This window comes from Prinia subflava, chromosome 3 (genome assembly GCF_021018805.1).
Source record: "Prinia subflava isolate CZ2003 ecotype Zambia chromosome 3, Cam_Psub_1.2, whole genome shotgun sequence".
NCBI classification, from domain to species: domain Eukaryota; kingdom Metazoa; phylum Chordata; class Aves; order Passeriformes; family Cisticolidae; genus Prinia; species Prinia subflava.
In genome coordinates, this window is record NC_086249.1 from 34,334,412 (window position 1) to 34,347,519 (window position 13,108).

A 13,108-nucleotide genomic window follows, 5' to 3' on the forward strand; every position below is an offset into this window, starting at 1 on the left:
GAAACAAAGTTATTTAATTGCATTGAAGCTCTCAGTGATAACTGAAATCTGTTCTTCAGATGAAATAAAAGGCATGACACATTAGCAAGAGGAAAAAAAAACCAAAACAAACCAACAAAAAAACAACAACATGAAGACAAATGCAAACCAAGCAGTAAAGCAGCAAAGAGAAGTGAGATGTGAGAAACAGTTCAAAAAAGAAAAGAAGACTTGGAGAAGCACATATGAAGGGGCCATCCCAAAGCATAGAGAAGCCACTGCTAGAAAGAAGCAGAATTCCAGAATTTATTTTCATGGCCCTCTACTAAAATGAACAGAGACTCGTATTTTCCCCCCACACCTGCTGCTGTTTTTTACAGACAGGGCAGGCTGAAGAACCATGGGATACCTGACTCCTGCTCTCAGGTATCTGTGCTTATGCTATAGAGGAGTTCAGCTTTTACAAGAGTGACCTGCAGAGAAGGTTCAAGCCAGACAGGAATATAACAATAAATAAGTCTTATTTAGAACTCCAAAGGGAAAGCCAGCTAATTCAAGGCTGTTTTTTTGGGTTTTTTTTTAATTTTTACATCCAGGACACCTATTGTGCAGAAAAGCAAAGCTGCAAGCACCATGCAGTTGTGCCTGACAGCTCTGCTGTTTGAGCAGAAATAACCATCCTGCTCCAGTGCTTTCTCCTGTCTAGTCCAGACAGCCAGATGAGCTACACAGTGAAAGCACAGAATTTCAGAATTTCTCTCTCTCCCACATGCTCCCTTGTGCATATGATCAGAGCTAGGCTAAAAGCTGAACCTCATGGGTATAAACAGTGTGATTCAGAGTCTACGTTAACATATTTGTTTTCTGACATTTCTTCCAGAAAGCTACCAGCAACTATTAACACTAGTCAATACAATTATTTATGCTATAAGGTGGCTTATGCCATGCATGTCTCAAAAGAGAACGTGCACCCAAAATTAATCCAAAGACTATTTTGAGAAGCAGCAGTAATAGTTCTAAATTTGAAGATGATTTCACTGGCTTTGCTGAAAACAACACTAAGATCTCAAATGCAAAAGAAGAAAGAGCTGTGTTTCCAAATGGTATGGAAAAGTACAACTGGCACTGAGCAGTGAGACAGATGCCTGAAACACTGCTCACAAGAGAAGAGATCCAAGAATTCAAAAGGTGAATTAAACTAAAGAAACACTATCATGGACATGAAACAAACAGTGGAGCGCTGATTAATGGTGTGAGGATTACTTAGAATTTTTAGATTTTTTTTCTGATGTGTGAACAAGGTTTCTTCTGAATCTGCTCACTTGGATGTAAATGAACTTGTTCCCAGCAATAAAGGCAGCAGCAGGATCGACTCATCTGTGTATTCTGGATGTTACTTCTCAACTTCACTGAAGACTGAAATGCACTTGGCAGAAAAGTTTTGAGCCTCGGTCTCAATGCAAATGAATCTCTTTCTGGCAACACAACTGCAATTACCATATTCACAGAGATTATTAATTAATCAGAAGTGCTATTTGAATAAAAGTGTGGCTCATTGATACATTTTAAGAAAGCATTTGACACAGTTGTCAACCATTCACGGTGAGCTCAGTTTAGCACAACGTTACTGAAGCCGTAGATTACGAAGTTAAATACTGTATCAAGTTTAAAGAAGAAACGGAGGGTGAATAAGAGGCGTGAAAGCTGAGGCTGTAGGGAGGTGTGGATACAAGATCCCGCTGAGCTGAGTGTGGCAGCTGCAGGGCTGTGGAGCGATTCCTGTTTCACAGGGGCACACAAGGGTTTCGTGTTGCTGGAACAAGCAGTGGGGCAGCAGAGCCCCGCATGTGCACGGCTCCTGGCCCTGCAGAAATGTGCCAGGGCAAAATTACCACACTGCACAGGAACTTTTAACACAGAGGCCAGGCTGGGAGCACTTGGCCTTATGAACTCCAGGACCTTTTAGTGCTGGGCAGCAGACTTTCTAAAAGCCTTCAAATAATGGCAACTTCTCTGTAAAATAAGGTAGCTTAAAAGCAAGCAAACAAACAAACAAAAAACAAAACCAAAAACAAATAAGCAGAAAAAGCAATGCAATTGTCCTACCTCTGAGCTTGATCTCTTTTCACCTGATCCACTTATCCAGAGCACAGGAAACATAAACTCTTATGCACACGTGCATTGGGAACATTTGCACCAACCAGGCCGCCTCCTCTGATGTGCATTTCCATCTCCCCTCATTTCTTCTGCTGCCTAAAGCCTACTGCTGTGAACAGAAACACTCTTGATAATTATTTACAAAAGCCAATATAAATACCTCATGGAATACCAGCAATCCAAAATGCTGTTTCCTCCTGCTAACTTTGTCATTCCTTAAACTATCAGCTATATGGGCATAATCTGTCTCTTCCTGAGGCACTGCTCCAAGTATTGTGGTCCCTTCTGAAGAAATTTGATAGCTTGGTGAGAAAGCCTTTTGGTCGTGGTCAGCCCTTCATTCACATTGAACAAAACATATACATTTGATATGGCAGCAATCTCTTTGCATGGAAAGAAGGAAAAAAAAGCCAAGCAAAGCTTCTTTAATAGCACTCCAAAGTGACAGCTTATCAACTCAGACAGTAAAGCAAACACAAGTGACAAACTCCACGAATCAAAACAAAATCAGACAACTGGCCTACGCCTATAGATCTAGACTCAGCTCAGTGAAATGAAAAGCGCAACTTGCTCTGGAAAATTGGCTGCTATATTTGCCAAACAGATTATTGGTCACACACCCGCCACAGGAGTACACTGAAAAGGAGTTCTCCACACAAGTAAATAAATGAGCCAGTAAGGGAATCTAGTGCACATTTGCATTTGGGGTTTTCTCTCCTCTTTGAGTCCTCTACCATCACATCAGCCCTTCAGCTTTAAGTTGCCCCTCGCTGCTCACTGGGTCCCCAAATGGGGAAAAGGAGCAGCCAGGCAGAACTCCCCTGTCTGCAGATCAATTTTGTGGGGAGGAAATGCACTGGACTGTGCTGCTCGGGAACAGAGCTGTGGGACACGGCCCTTGGCAGGTGCCCACGGCTGGCAGCCACAAGCACCTCCTCAGCCCCCCCAGCAGCACAGCATTCCCACTGGGAAGCAGGGACTCCCCACCTACAAGCACAAACAGCAGGATATGCCTTGAGGGAGTCAAAGATAGCACCACAGTTTGTATGCTGATACATGGACACATATTGCATTTTCCAGGAAAATCTTCTCTCCCAGCCAAGTTAAATTAAATTATGCTTATGAGACAACTTCCATTAAAAAGTGAACTTTGCTCTTTTGTAAAGAAGCTTTCAATTTTATATAGCTATTTTTTCTCCAAGTACATTTACAAACACCAGGATCAACTACCTCAGCCCACTTGGATACATCATCTTTGTTAAAATCCCTGATGTGTTGGGCAGAACAACTTAGCAAAAGGTTTTAATTAATTATTTTAACTTCTATATTTTCTTTAAAAATTTAGAGAAAATATTTGTGGTACTTTTTCTTCAGAAGTTTGAAATACCTCGTTTAGAACAATCCTTTTTTCCTCAGGGGTGCTCAAAGCAGGTAATTTGAAAAACTCTAAAGAACATGTTTTAAGAAAAAAGCAAAAGCACAATAATGCTTTCCAAACTCGTACAAGTGACAGAAAATGTAGGTTTTGATGTGTAGAATGAACTACTTCAAGAAGATTGAATATCTTCTTGCACAATGAGGCATTCTGTTTGATTGTAATAGTCTGTAAATAGTGGCAGTATTTTGCATCTTTTTCTCTCCATCTCAAGAGCAATTTTTGAAAAAAGTTTTTCAAAGCATTTACCTCCCCTTTCAAGCACAATATTGGGAAGCTACATACCTATGCAGAAACTCTCTAACAAGTGAGAAACCTCAGAGCTAAGGCTTCAGCAGGAGGGGCTCAAACAAGAGGGAAGTATCAAACTAGAAATATGCACATTTACAAGTATTAAATTTTAATGCCTCATGGCAATTCTGCCCTATGGAGCAACAGAAAGGGTCATGTGCTTGTACTGAGAGCAAGGCCAAACAACTTCAAGAGTGAATGAATGGAATGGCACCTGAGAGGAGGTCTAATTTATGGGAGAACATTTTAGCAGGTTATTTGTACACCTATTTATGTGGGACTGTTCCTGTCTTTTTTAAGTGTACTAGAGAGAAGAAAAACTCATTAACTTGCTATTGTTTAAAACACATGGCCATGAATGTGTTTGACACCACTGTTCACTATAAGGTGCAGTGTAAAAAACAAACAAACAAACAACAAACAGATCAAGGTTTCACAATAATTAAGACATTGACCCATTAAACTAAATTTCACTTAACCTGAGGCTAAGCAATATGTAGGCAGTGATTGAAAGTTCTTACATTACCCACAGATCTCTTACATGGCCAAATTACCCTCTGTTTTCAAGAGAGCAAATTTGCTGTAATGATTCACATCCTGTTTTGAATCGACAAACACCAGTGCTTCCTCCTAACTGTATGTGATAATTTCTTAAGCAAAATACCATTCTCTAGGGATACAATTTGATTTTTTAAAATTTGATTCTGACCAGAGTGTGAAACAGAAAGATGATCAAAATTTCTACACTGCTCTGGAAAGAGAGGCTATTGGAGTGTGCTCAGTAAAGCTGTCAGAAAAAAGGGCATTAAATAACAACAATGGACCTCAGAGAAATTAACTGTATCTCTTTATTGTTAACCAATGAATGTTATCCAAAATAGTAGATGTAATTGTAGCTTAATTGTACAACACAAAACATGATGCTAAAGGAAAAAGCATGTGAAAAATTACTTCACCAAGTAATCATTAGATGTATTCTTAGTATTTCTGCACCAGTTAAGTGTTCCCAACTGCTGGTGACAGCAGCTATTACCACTTTGTTCATTGTGAAAATCTGTATTACAAATGGTTGTTCCTGCTTGTTTGAATTAAAAAAAAAAATCACACAGCTTTATAAATGGATCTAATCCATTTAGCCCTACTCTACATGTTGTAGATTTATGAACAACAATCTGTACTGGTGTTTTTTCCCAACACTGAAACTGATGGATCAGTGTTAGTGCACACTTTTCAGGGAAAAATGAAAACTCACTGGAAGCACAGTATTTCACCTGCCATGGCAAACTGTTCAAATACTTCAGAAACTTGCTTAAGCTTCGGTGTATGAAGCCTGTGAAACAAAAACTGGTCTTACAATGCACTGCAAGTTGAAACACCAACTTCCACCAAGCAGCATTTTGAAGCATGTGCACAGCATCTGCACATCAGTCTTCAAGGTCAAGCAGATATGTTTAGCCCCACAAACCAAAAATATATTAATGTATCTTTATTTAATTTTCATGATGTCACCCCACATAGCCAAACTTCTACTCCACAAAATAAAAAAAACAAACTTAGTCGGACTGTTCATAAGAAATTTAGATCTATTGTGCATGAAAAAAATGTTTAATAAAATGGCAAATTTTAATAGATAAGTGTAAATTTATGAGTGCATAATATCAAACAGAAAAAAAGCTGAACCATCCTCAGAGAAACCTAGGTTCTTCCACTATTGATATTTACTAGGGTACTCTAACACAGGGAGTAACTGAAGTCCACATTAACTGTAAAGTTATTACTAAAGTTCAATGTCTAAGCAAATTTCTCAAAAGAGCAGGTTTCCTTTTCAAGTGGGAAAGGACTAAATAATCTAACATCAGATATGACAATTACAATACTAGCTTCACTGAAAACTGAAGCTGCAAACATTTTAAATCCAATTCTGGGAAGTTTCATTTTGTATTTGAAACCCAAACTGACTGACACACGCATTCTACACCCCTCCCAGAATATAGTATACCAGTGACAGGTTACAGCTTTAAAATACACCAGATGCTTTTACAATTTAAACTCAACAGAAGGCAGTAGACAGTATTTAGCACTATAAATTCATCATAAAGTAAAATAAAATCCTAGGAGTAAGGGCTCCTAGCAATCTTTGATGTTACTGTGTAGTGACAGTATTTAAACAGTTTCTTTCCTGGTGTTTGAAGGACCAGTCATCATGTACAAAGTAGTGAGGTAGGATACTGTCCCCTCCCTGGGACTGATGTTTTCATATGCTCCCTTGCCAGAAAGGTCCAGGTCTCCCTACTGCAAATAAAATAATTACAAACAAATAGCACATTAAGCTTTGTTTATTTTTTTCCCTCTTTGCTGCATTGGAACATTTTGCACATCTACGAGAATCAGCTAGGAAAAGCAATACTTACTCAAGCCTATCAGCAGCCATGTGCTGCCCACAGGTAGTGTTCCATTTAAAAACATTTCCTGGAACTACCACCTGCCATCCAGACCTTTGTGAACAGGTAGGCAAAGAAAACCATCAATGATGACAGGACATGAAACACCAAAGAATTTCACTTGGGAGAAAAAAAAAAAAAAACAAACACAAAATCCCCCAAAACAAAACAAGAAACAAACAACCAAAACTGAAAGTGAGCAACATCAAACTCTTAATGGAGTAGCTACATTGAAAACTAATTTTAAACTTCATACTGAAATAGTACCTATCCAGTTTAGGTACAGTTCCGTTCTTCTTTCTATTTCTTAATGTTTAAGCAGTATGTACAGTTGTCAGTCATTATATATTTCACATCTGTTTCCAAAGGGGGGAAAAAGAACCAAACAATGCAACAGAAAACACAATGGGGAAAAACCTGCTATTAACCTCCACACCCTCCCCCCACCCAAAACCTAGGGTTAACAGACTGCCTTACTGTTGAATAGCTTCCCCTAAATTTGTCCTCTAGTCATTGTAGTCAACCTGGTATTAAGTGCTTTGGCAAAGTGGGGTGCAATCCATCAAATCTGCAAAGGCCTGCTTTTTTCTCTGTTGGTGGTTCAGCTTTACGAGGAACATATATGCAAAATACCAGCTCTCACATTGCTTCAAACTCATCAATACGCTGCTTTGTATTGCCTTGTCGGATTTGCCGGAGAGTCTTGTACTTATCGCGGCCTGCTTTAACATTCTCAGCATGAAGGACATCATTTTGTGTTTTCTTGGTTTCATCTCTGGCTTGAGCCAACTCTGAACTTAAAGCCTGTTGAATAAAATATTTGAATTTAAGTGCTTTGACTAATCCTTTAACAGTTCTGGAGTTTCTGATAACAACTATTCTGCAATCTGGATAAGAATTTCTTGAATGCAAACCTATGGAATGCTTGTTGTGCTCCTCAGTAACTCAAGCTGTGAGGGCTATCCGAAAAAATGCAGAAGGAAAGATAAGGAGAGGATAGAATTCTTTCTCTACATGGATGTAAGCATCAAACTATATATTAAAAAAAAAGCACCTCACACACCATAAAATCCAAGAAGAAAGGGCAGGACAAAGCAGGAAAACCAGCTTATTTTTCAACTTTTCTTTAACTAGAGATTTATCTCCCTGATCTGATCAGTGACTGACCAAGCAAGAATACTACACATACACACTACTAAGACAATGCTGCCAGACAAAGGAGCAGCCTTCCTTTTCTTCTGTTTTCTTCCCAAATAAATATTTTGTACACAGGAAAAGGGCTACCACTTTTACCACAATTATGCTTCGAGAGGTAAGGCTTAGCCTGGGAGGAATTGCTCAGTTTCAGGAAAATAAGAGTAATCCAGGATGGGTGTAATTTGATTTCTTGCATTTACACAACTACAAACATAAATGCTACCAAGCAAGCATTTGTTCATATTCATACCACTTAATGAGTTTTGGTATTGAAAAAGGAAAGCATTATGTTTTAACATGTGGAGTTCTGGAAGCTATATCATTATCAGAAACGTTTACTGGCCAATGCAACAGCATACTTACACTTTTAAGCTATAAAGCACAATCTTACATTCAATCTTTCTATATATTCCACTTCTAAAACACTATGAATTATATTGGTTGGTAAACTGGTGATAAACCTAATAGATTACAAAGAAGCTGTTTCCTTGGCAGACCATAACGTCAGTGAAATTTCTTACAAAAGAACGATGAAAACCCAAAGCCTGAATTGTGTTGATACAACTATGAATCTTCATTACCTGGAGCTGTTTCTTAACACGTTCATTTTTCTGTGTTTCTGTTACCCGTTCTTCCTCACTCCTGTGATTCATGACACCATCAGAAGACAGTTCTGCACTGGCCTCAGCATTGTTCTCATCATGTTCATCGTGTTCATTCTCTGTTGGGGGAATAACTGGTGGGGGTGGAGGTGGAGGAGGAGCAGACATCACAGATTTCAGTTCTTCTTTGGTCTTTTCCAAGTCCTCTTGGGCTGCAAAAGCCTAAATACAGTAAACAGTACTTAGCATATTTTTAAATGATTTATTAAGAGTCAGAAAAATAAATATTTGAGATGTTCTCAGACACATGAAGCTGTTCTTTATAACTGACATGACTAGCTTATGCACTGCAAACTGTCAAATAGAGATGGAGTAAAAACCAGATATGGCTCAAAATAAGCTGTGCTAGGGTCCAGCTATTTCCAGCAGTAGACAAGAGAAGAGTGAATGAACAGGGCAATCATACTGACAGCTTTCCAACTTTCCTAGCCTCCTGAAGTTTAAGGCTCAGGGATTCCCTAGATCAAAGGTGATGTCTTCAAATTTCATACTTAACCAGAACTTCCGAAAATTTGTTCAAACCCTTTTGGAACCCATGCACCATAACTATTCACATTTCATAGCCAATTATAGATTTTATGAAGAAATACTATTTTGCTCTAAATTTTTGCCCAGTTGCATTTCGCATGTCTTTGTTAACTGTTTTGGTTCATCTTTCCATAAAATCTCATGATTTTATACACCTCCATCCTGAGGTGTTTTCTTCTCTAACACAATCTATTTCATCATCACAAAAAAGGAAGCCATTTCTAATCCTTGACCATACCTTTGGGATGACAATTTCCCACTCCCTTCATGGCTATGTAATATCAAGAAATGAGTTAAATAGAAGCACAGGCTGGCTTCAGTAGACTGGAGGACAAAAACCTCTAAGAAAAACTTTTCTGAAGCCTAAGGGAGAGATTTGACCCCATGGACTTCTACCGAGGTTTCCGCACTTATTTCCCTTATTCTCTTTGAAGTTCTGACTTCACACAGCATGGGCTTATTACTTTGTGCTGCCACTCTGAAGCTTCCTCTTCTTTCTTTTTCTTGGCCTCCTCCAGAAGTGCAATCTTGGCTGTGAATTCAGCAATTTCTGCTGCCTGAAACAAACAAAAGAACAAAGCAGAAGTTTTTATTTGGTATCAGTCTGGCTTTGCAGTGGAAAAAAACACAACCTTTGCTGTGATCGGGCTTGAAAAGAGTTAGTTACCATCCATCACTGCTCTGTGAAAAATAGAAATTTTAAGCATAGGTGACAGAGGGAATGAATCAGAGTACTCTTGCCTAACGGAAATAAGTCCGGGAAAAAAATATTTCTCTTCCGCATTTCCAAAGCTTGCTGGGAAACAACAAGCTGTCATTATAAACTAGCTTTTCAGGCTGTTTCAGTCTAATACAACTTTAATGGTCCCACCGTTATGACTCTGGATCATAATCTCAGTAGCAGTAAGCTAAATATTGCCATCAGAACTATGTGCTAAGTTTACAGAAGATCTGAAGCTCATTTATAGCTGAGAAATCATTTCTTCTATTTTCATGCCTTTCTTGAACTAGAAGTAGTCTAACACAGAATGTGAGAAGACACCGCAAATACTGGCAATGGGAGAGGAAAAGCAACAAAAATACCCCAACAAACCCCAATGTCACCATCTCCCCCCCACCACGAAACTTCAGAACAGACCTGTCTCAGAGAACAGGCTTCCCAGTGGGCTGCAGAAGGAAGCTACACTCGTTCTCAGCTAGATAAGCCTGAGATGGTTAGAAAGAGAATGTAATGAGTGTTGTCAGTCTGAAAGGTGGTGGTCCTCTTTCAATCTCCCACAGATCCAGAGTTTTATTTTTATCTTGCAAAGTAGTAGCAAGTCTAATGCAGTTTTCTAAACTGCTCTCACCACACTCTGTAACAGTATCTCAAGTACTTTTGTGTTTCAATGTACTTCTTCATTTGACATAAACAAGAGTAAAGGCTAAATTTTCAACTGCCTTTTCCAATTTCAATCCTATTTTGAGGAAAAAAGGTTTCTTACTAGCTGCTCCTGATTCTTCATTTGATCAGCTGCCTGCTTGGCTAGAGCAGCTTTGGCTACTTCAGCTGCTCGACGCTCTTTCTCCAGGCGTTCTGCTTCCTCTTTTGCACGCTTCCGTTCTTGATCCAGTTCTAGAGCTCTTCGAGTCTGTTCCTCTAGCTCTGCCAAGAGGAAAGTTTGCAGACAGGGTATCACTACCTAGCTCTTCCTCATATGTATCACCGATACCAGCTGTAATATACCCAAAATAAAGTAACCTGGAACATTAACCAAGATTTACATGACCACCTCAAGCTAAAAGCTGTTGAGCACATCACCTCTGTTCCAAGTCTGGTTCCCCCCCATACTCTAAGATATACTTTGGAGATACTTCCTCTCACCTGACATTTCTGACAGCCTAGTGTTTCAAAAAGTGTCACATGTCACTGAGAAAACTAAACACCCAAATACATGAACATGCACATGCTCTTGCTATGCAGATATTTATGTACATTAAATCACTCTTAAAGAAAGCAAAGATTTCTTCTTCTTTACTGAAACGCCTGACATGCTCCTTAATCGCAGCTGAAAATTTAGGCACATGCCTCCAGCAAAATTACTTAAGACTCACTGGAAGGATCAGAAAAAAATCTTTGCACATCTTAGGAGGAAAATTTTAAATCAAGATAATAGCTATCTCGCTGCCTGCATAGCAAAATATTGAAATCTAAGGGGCAGAACTCTTAGTGAAATAGCAAGAAGAAATAATCTTAAGAGTACTAATCTTAAGCTGACGTTTACACAGACAAAATATACTCCTCCCCAATTAAAAAAATAAGTGACTATGAAAAAAGTCTTTCTAAAGCTCTTTGCTGGTTCTAATGATACAACTTCCACTATGTTCTTTGCTAGACACAGCAATCAGACTCCTTCACCAGAAAACTTAAACAACTACTCATTTTTTCCAACAATCCATTTGCTTTCACCGTAAGCTTCAATACTATAAAAGCACCTCCCCAGCTATGCTAACACATGCTTTATCTTTGCATTTCTACTTTTAAGTAGGTCTCATGTTCATTATTCTTCAGCTGGTTTCCCAGGCCTACTACTACTTCAGTTATAAAATTAAACTAACAGCATCACAAGTATGTGGGGTTCTACAAATGCACTATCTAGAAATTAAATAGAACACTAAGCTATTTAAAAACACTACTCAAAGAAATCCTCCTGAGAACACAAAACTAACACAGATACCATTTATATAAAGACTTTTCCATGTGTGAACAGAAGGCTAATAAGACTCATGAACATTTTGTATTGCATCAGAAATCAGGCTATATTGCTCACAAAGTTATGAGAAAATGTGTATTGATAAACCTCCAGAATCACCCTGACACTGTTTTGTCTAGGGCCAAATAGCTCTCCCTAAACAATTCCATAGCAATGTTAGTGTGTCACCTGTCTGGATGTGTCCAACTTGTTCTGCATTGAAAGACTGAAAAATGCAAGGTAGAGCTGGAGAGCAGTGCCAGGCATACGTAATTTATTTGCCTCGAGTTAATCAGTGATTCTCTCTATGACGCTTGAAGCCAAGAGTTAGGAAAAGAAACGAGCAACAAAACTTTTATGAATGTGAACCAAACTTGAAGCAGGACAAAAAAGAACATGGAGAGGAAAGACTGGGAAGTCATGGAGGCAGGGACTCTACAGGATGATTAAACACAAAGAATTGTGATTGGTGAAACTATGTGTTTTGTCACTAATGTCTGACAAGACTTTAATTTTCTCAAATCTTACAAGGGAATAGAAAAGGAGGAAGGAACAATGAATTTCCAAATTAAAAGCTAAATCCAACAAAATCCCAGAGAAAGTACTTTGAATTTTTCCCTCTAATTTCCCTGCTCCCTTTGACTTCAGGTGTTCAGCACTTTAGGCATTTCATAATTCTAATTGAACTGTGCATATGCATAGATTTTTTTTTATTAAATCAGAACTTTTGCTATATTACAAATTGGTTTTATATTAAAAAGATACAGACAAAAGCATGCACACCATCGTTTAAATACAGGAAAATAATACCTCCCATATCAAGTAAAACACCACGAAATTCTTGCCAGTGTAAGTAAATTAAACTTAGACCCCTCTCACAAAGTAACAAAACACACTGACATACAAAAAGAACTGTGGAACTGAGCTACCCAGCTAAATTAAACACTGTCACTAGATTTGACATATCTATGACCTCACCTTTCTGAGCTTTCATTGTTTGCTCCTCGATTTGTCTTAAGCGCTCCATTAATTCCTCCTTTTCACGCTCTATTCTTTCCTTTTCCTTTTCTGCTATCTCCCTTTTTTTCTTCTCATTTTCTAATTGTGCCCTGAAAAAAAAAGTAAAAAGGTTTTTTTACTCTCCAACATATTAAATGCTACTCTTTGGATGCAGGGAGCCAATTTTTCAGTTTACTCAGCTAGCAGGGAAAGACAATTGTAAATGCTTCTAATTCAGTTTCTGCTTCAAAATACTGTAGAGAAAAAGAATTTATAAACAGAACTGATAATCAACCTTGGTTATGGTTCAGCCAGGCAAATCCACAATTATATCTGCATTTTAAGCACAATGTTTCATCTGGACTAGAAATGGCAACAGTATTTTTTAACTACACAAAAGGTAAGCCAGGACATTCTTGCATTAAGGGTTCATCTGTGGAGTATAAAATTCCCTAAGAATCAAGCAATAGAGAGGTAAGACTTGGACAAAATACATAATGGGAAACAACAGTACAGCTACTATTACTGTGCTGAAAGCTCAAAAAAGATACCTTTTCATACTAAGTCAGGGAAGCCATGCTAATTCACAAACCTGCCTACATAGTGCAGAAAGAAAAGCAGTTCTCTCTTTTCTAGAATTCTAAGATATACGATATTCTATGACTTCTTAAAAAGGTAAAATTTTTT

The 13,108-nt window shown here is 38.4% G+C and overlaps 1 protein-coding gene across 2 annotated transcripts in view; it reads right to left on the reverse strand.

The window, feature by feature from the left end:
* Window positions 1-4,696: 4,696 nt before the first annotated feature.
* The window catches only part of RDX (radixin), a 37,015-nt gene continuing 28,603 nt past the window's right edge, over window positions 4,697-13,108 (reverse strand). For both annotated transcript variants that reach the window (XM_063394611.1, XM_063394612.1), the window contains 5 exons: window positions 12,401-12,531; window positions 10,175-10,335; window positions 9,155-9,247; window positions 8,082-8,324; window positions 4,697-7,107 (listed from right to left, as the gene is read on the reverse strand). In XM_063394611.1, coding sequence (XP_063250681.1) covers window positions 6,943-7,107; window positions 8,082-8,324; window positions 9,155-9,247; window positions 10,175-10,335; window positions 12,401-12,531 — 793 coding nt within the window. In that variant the 3' untranslated portion in view covers window positions 4,697-6,942. The remainder of the gene's footprint in view (window positions 7,108-8,081; window positions 8,325-9,154; window positions 9,248-10,174; window positions 10,336-12,400; window positions 12,532-13,108) is intronic.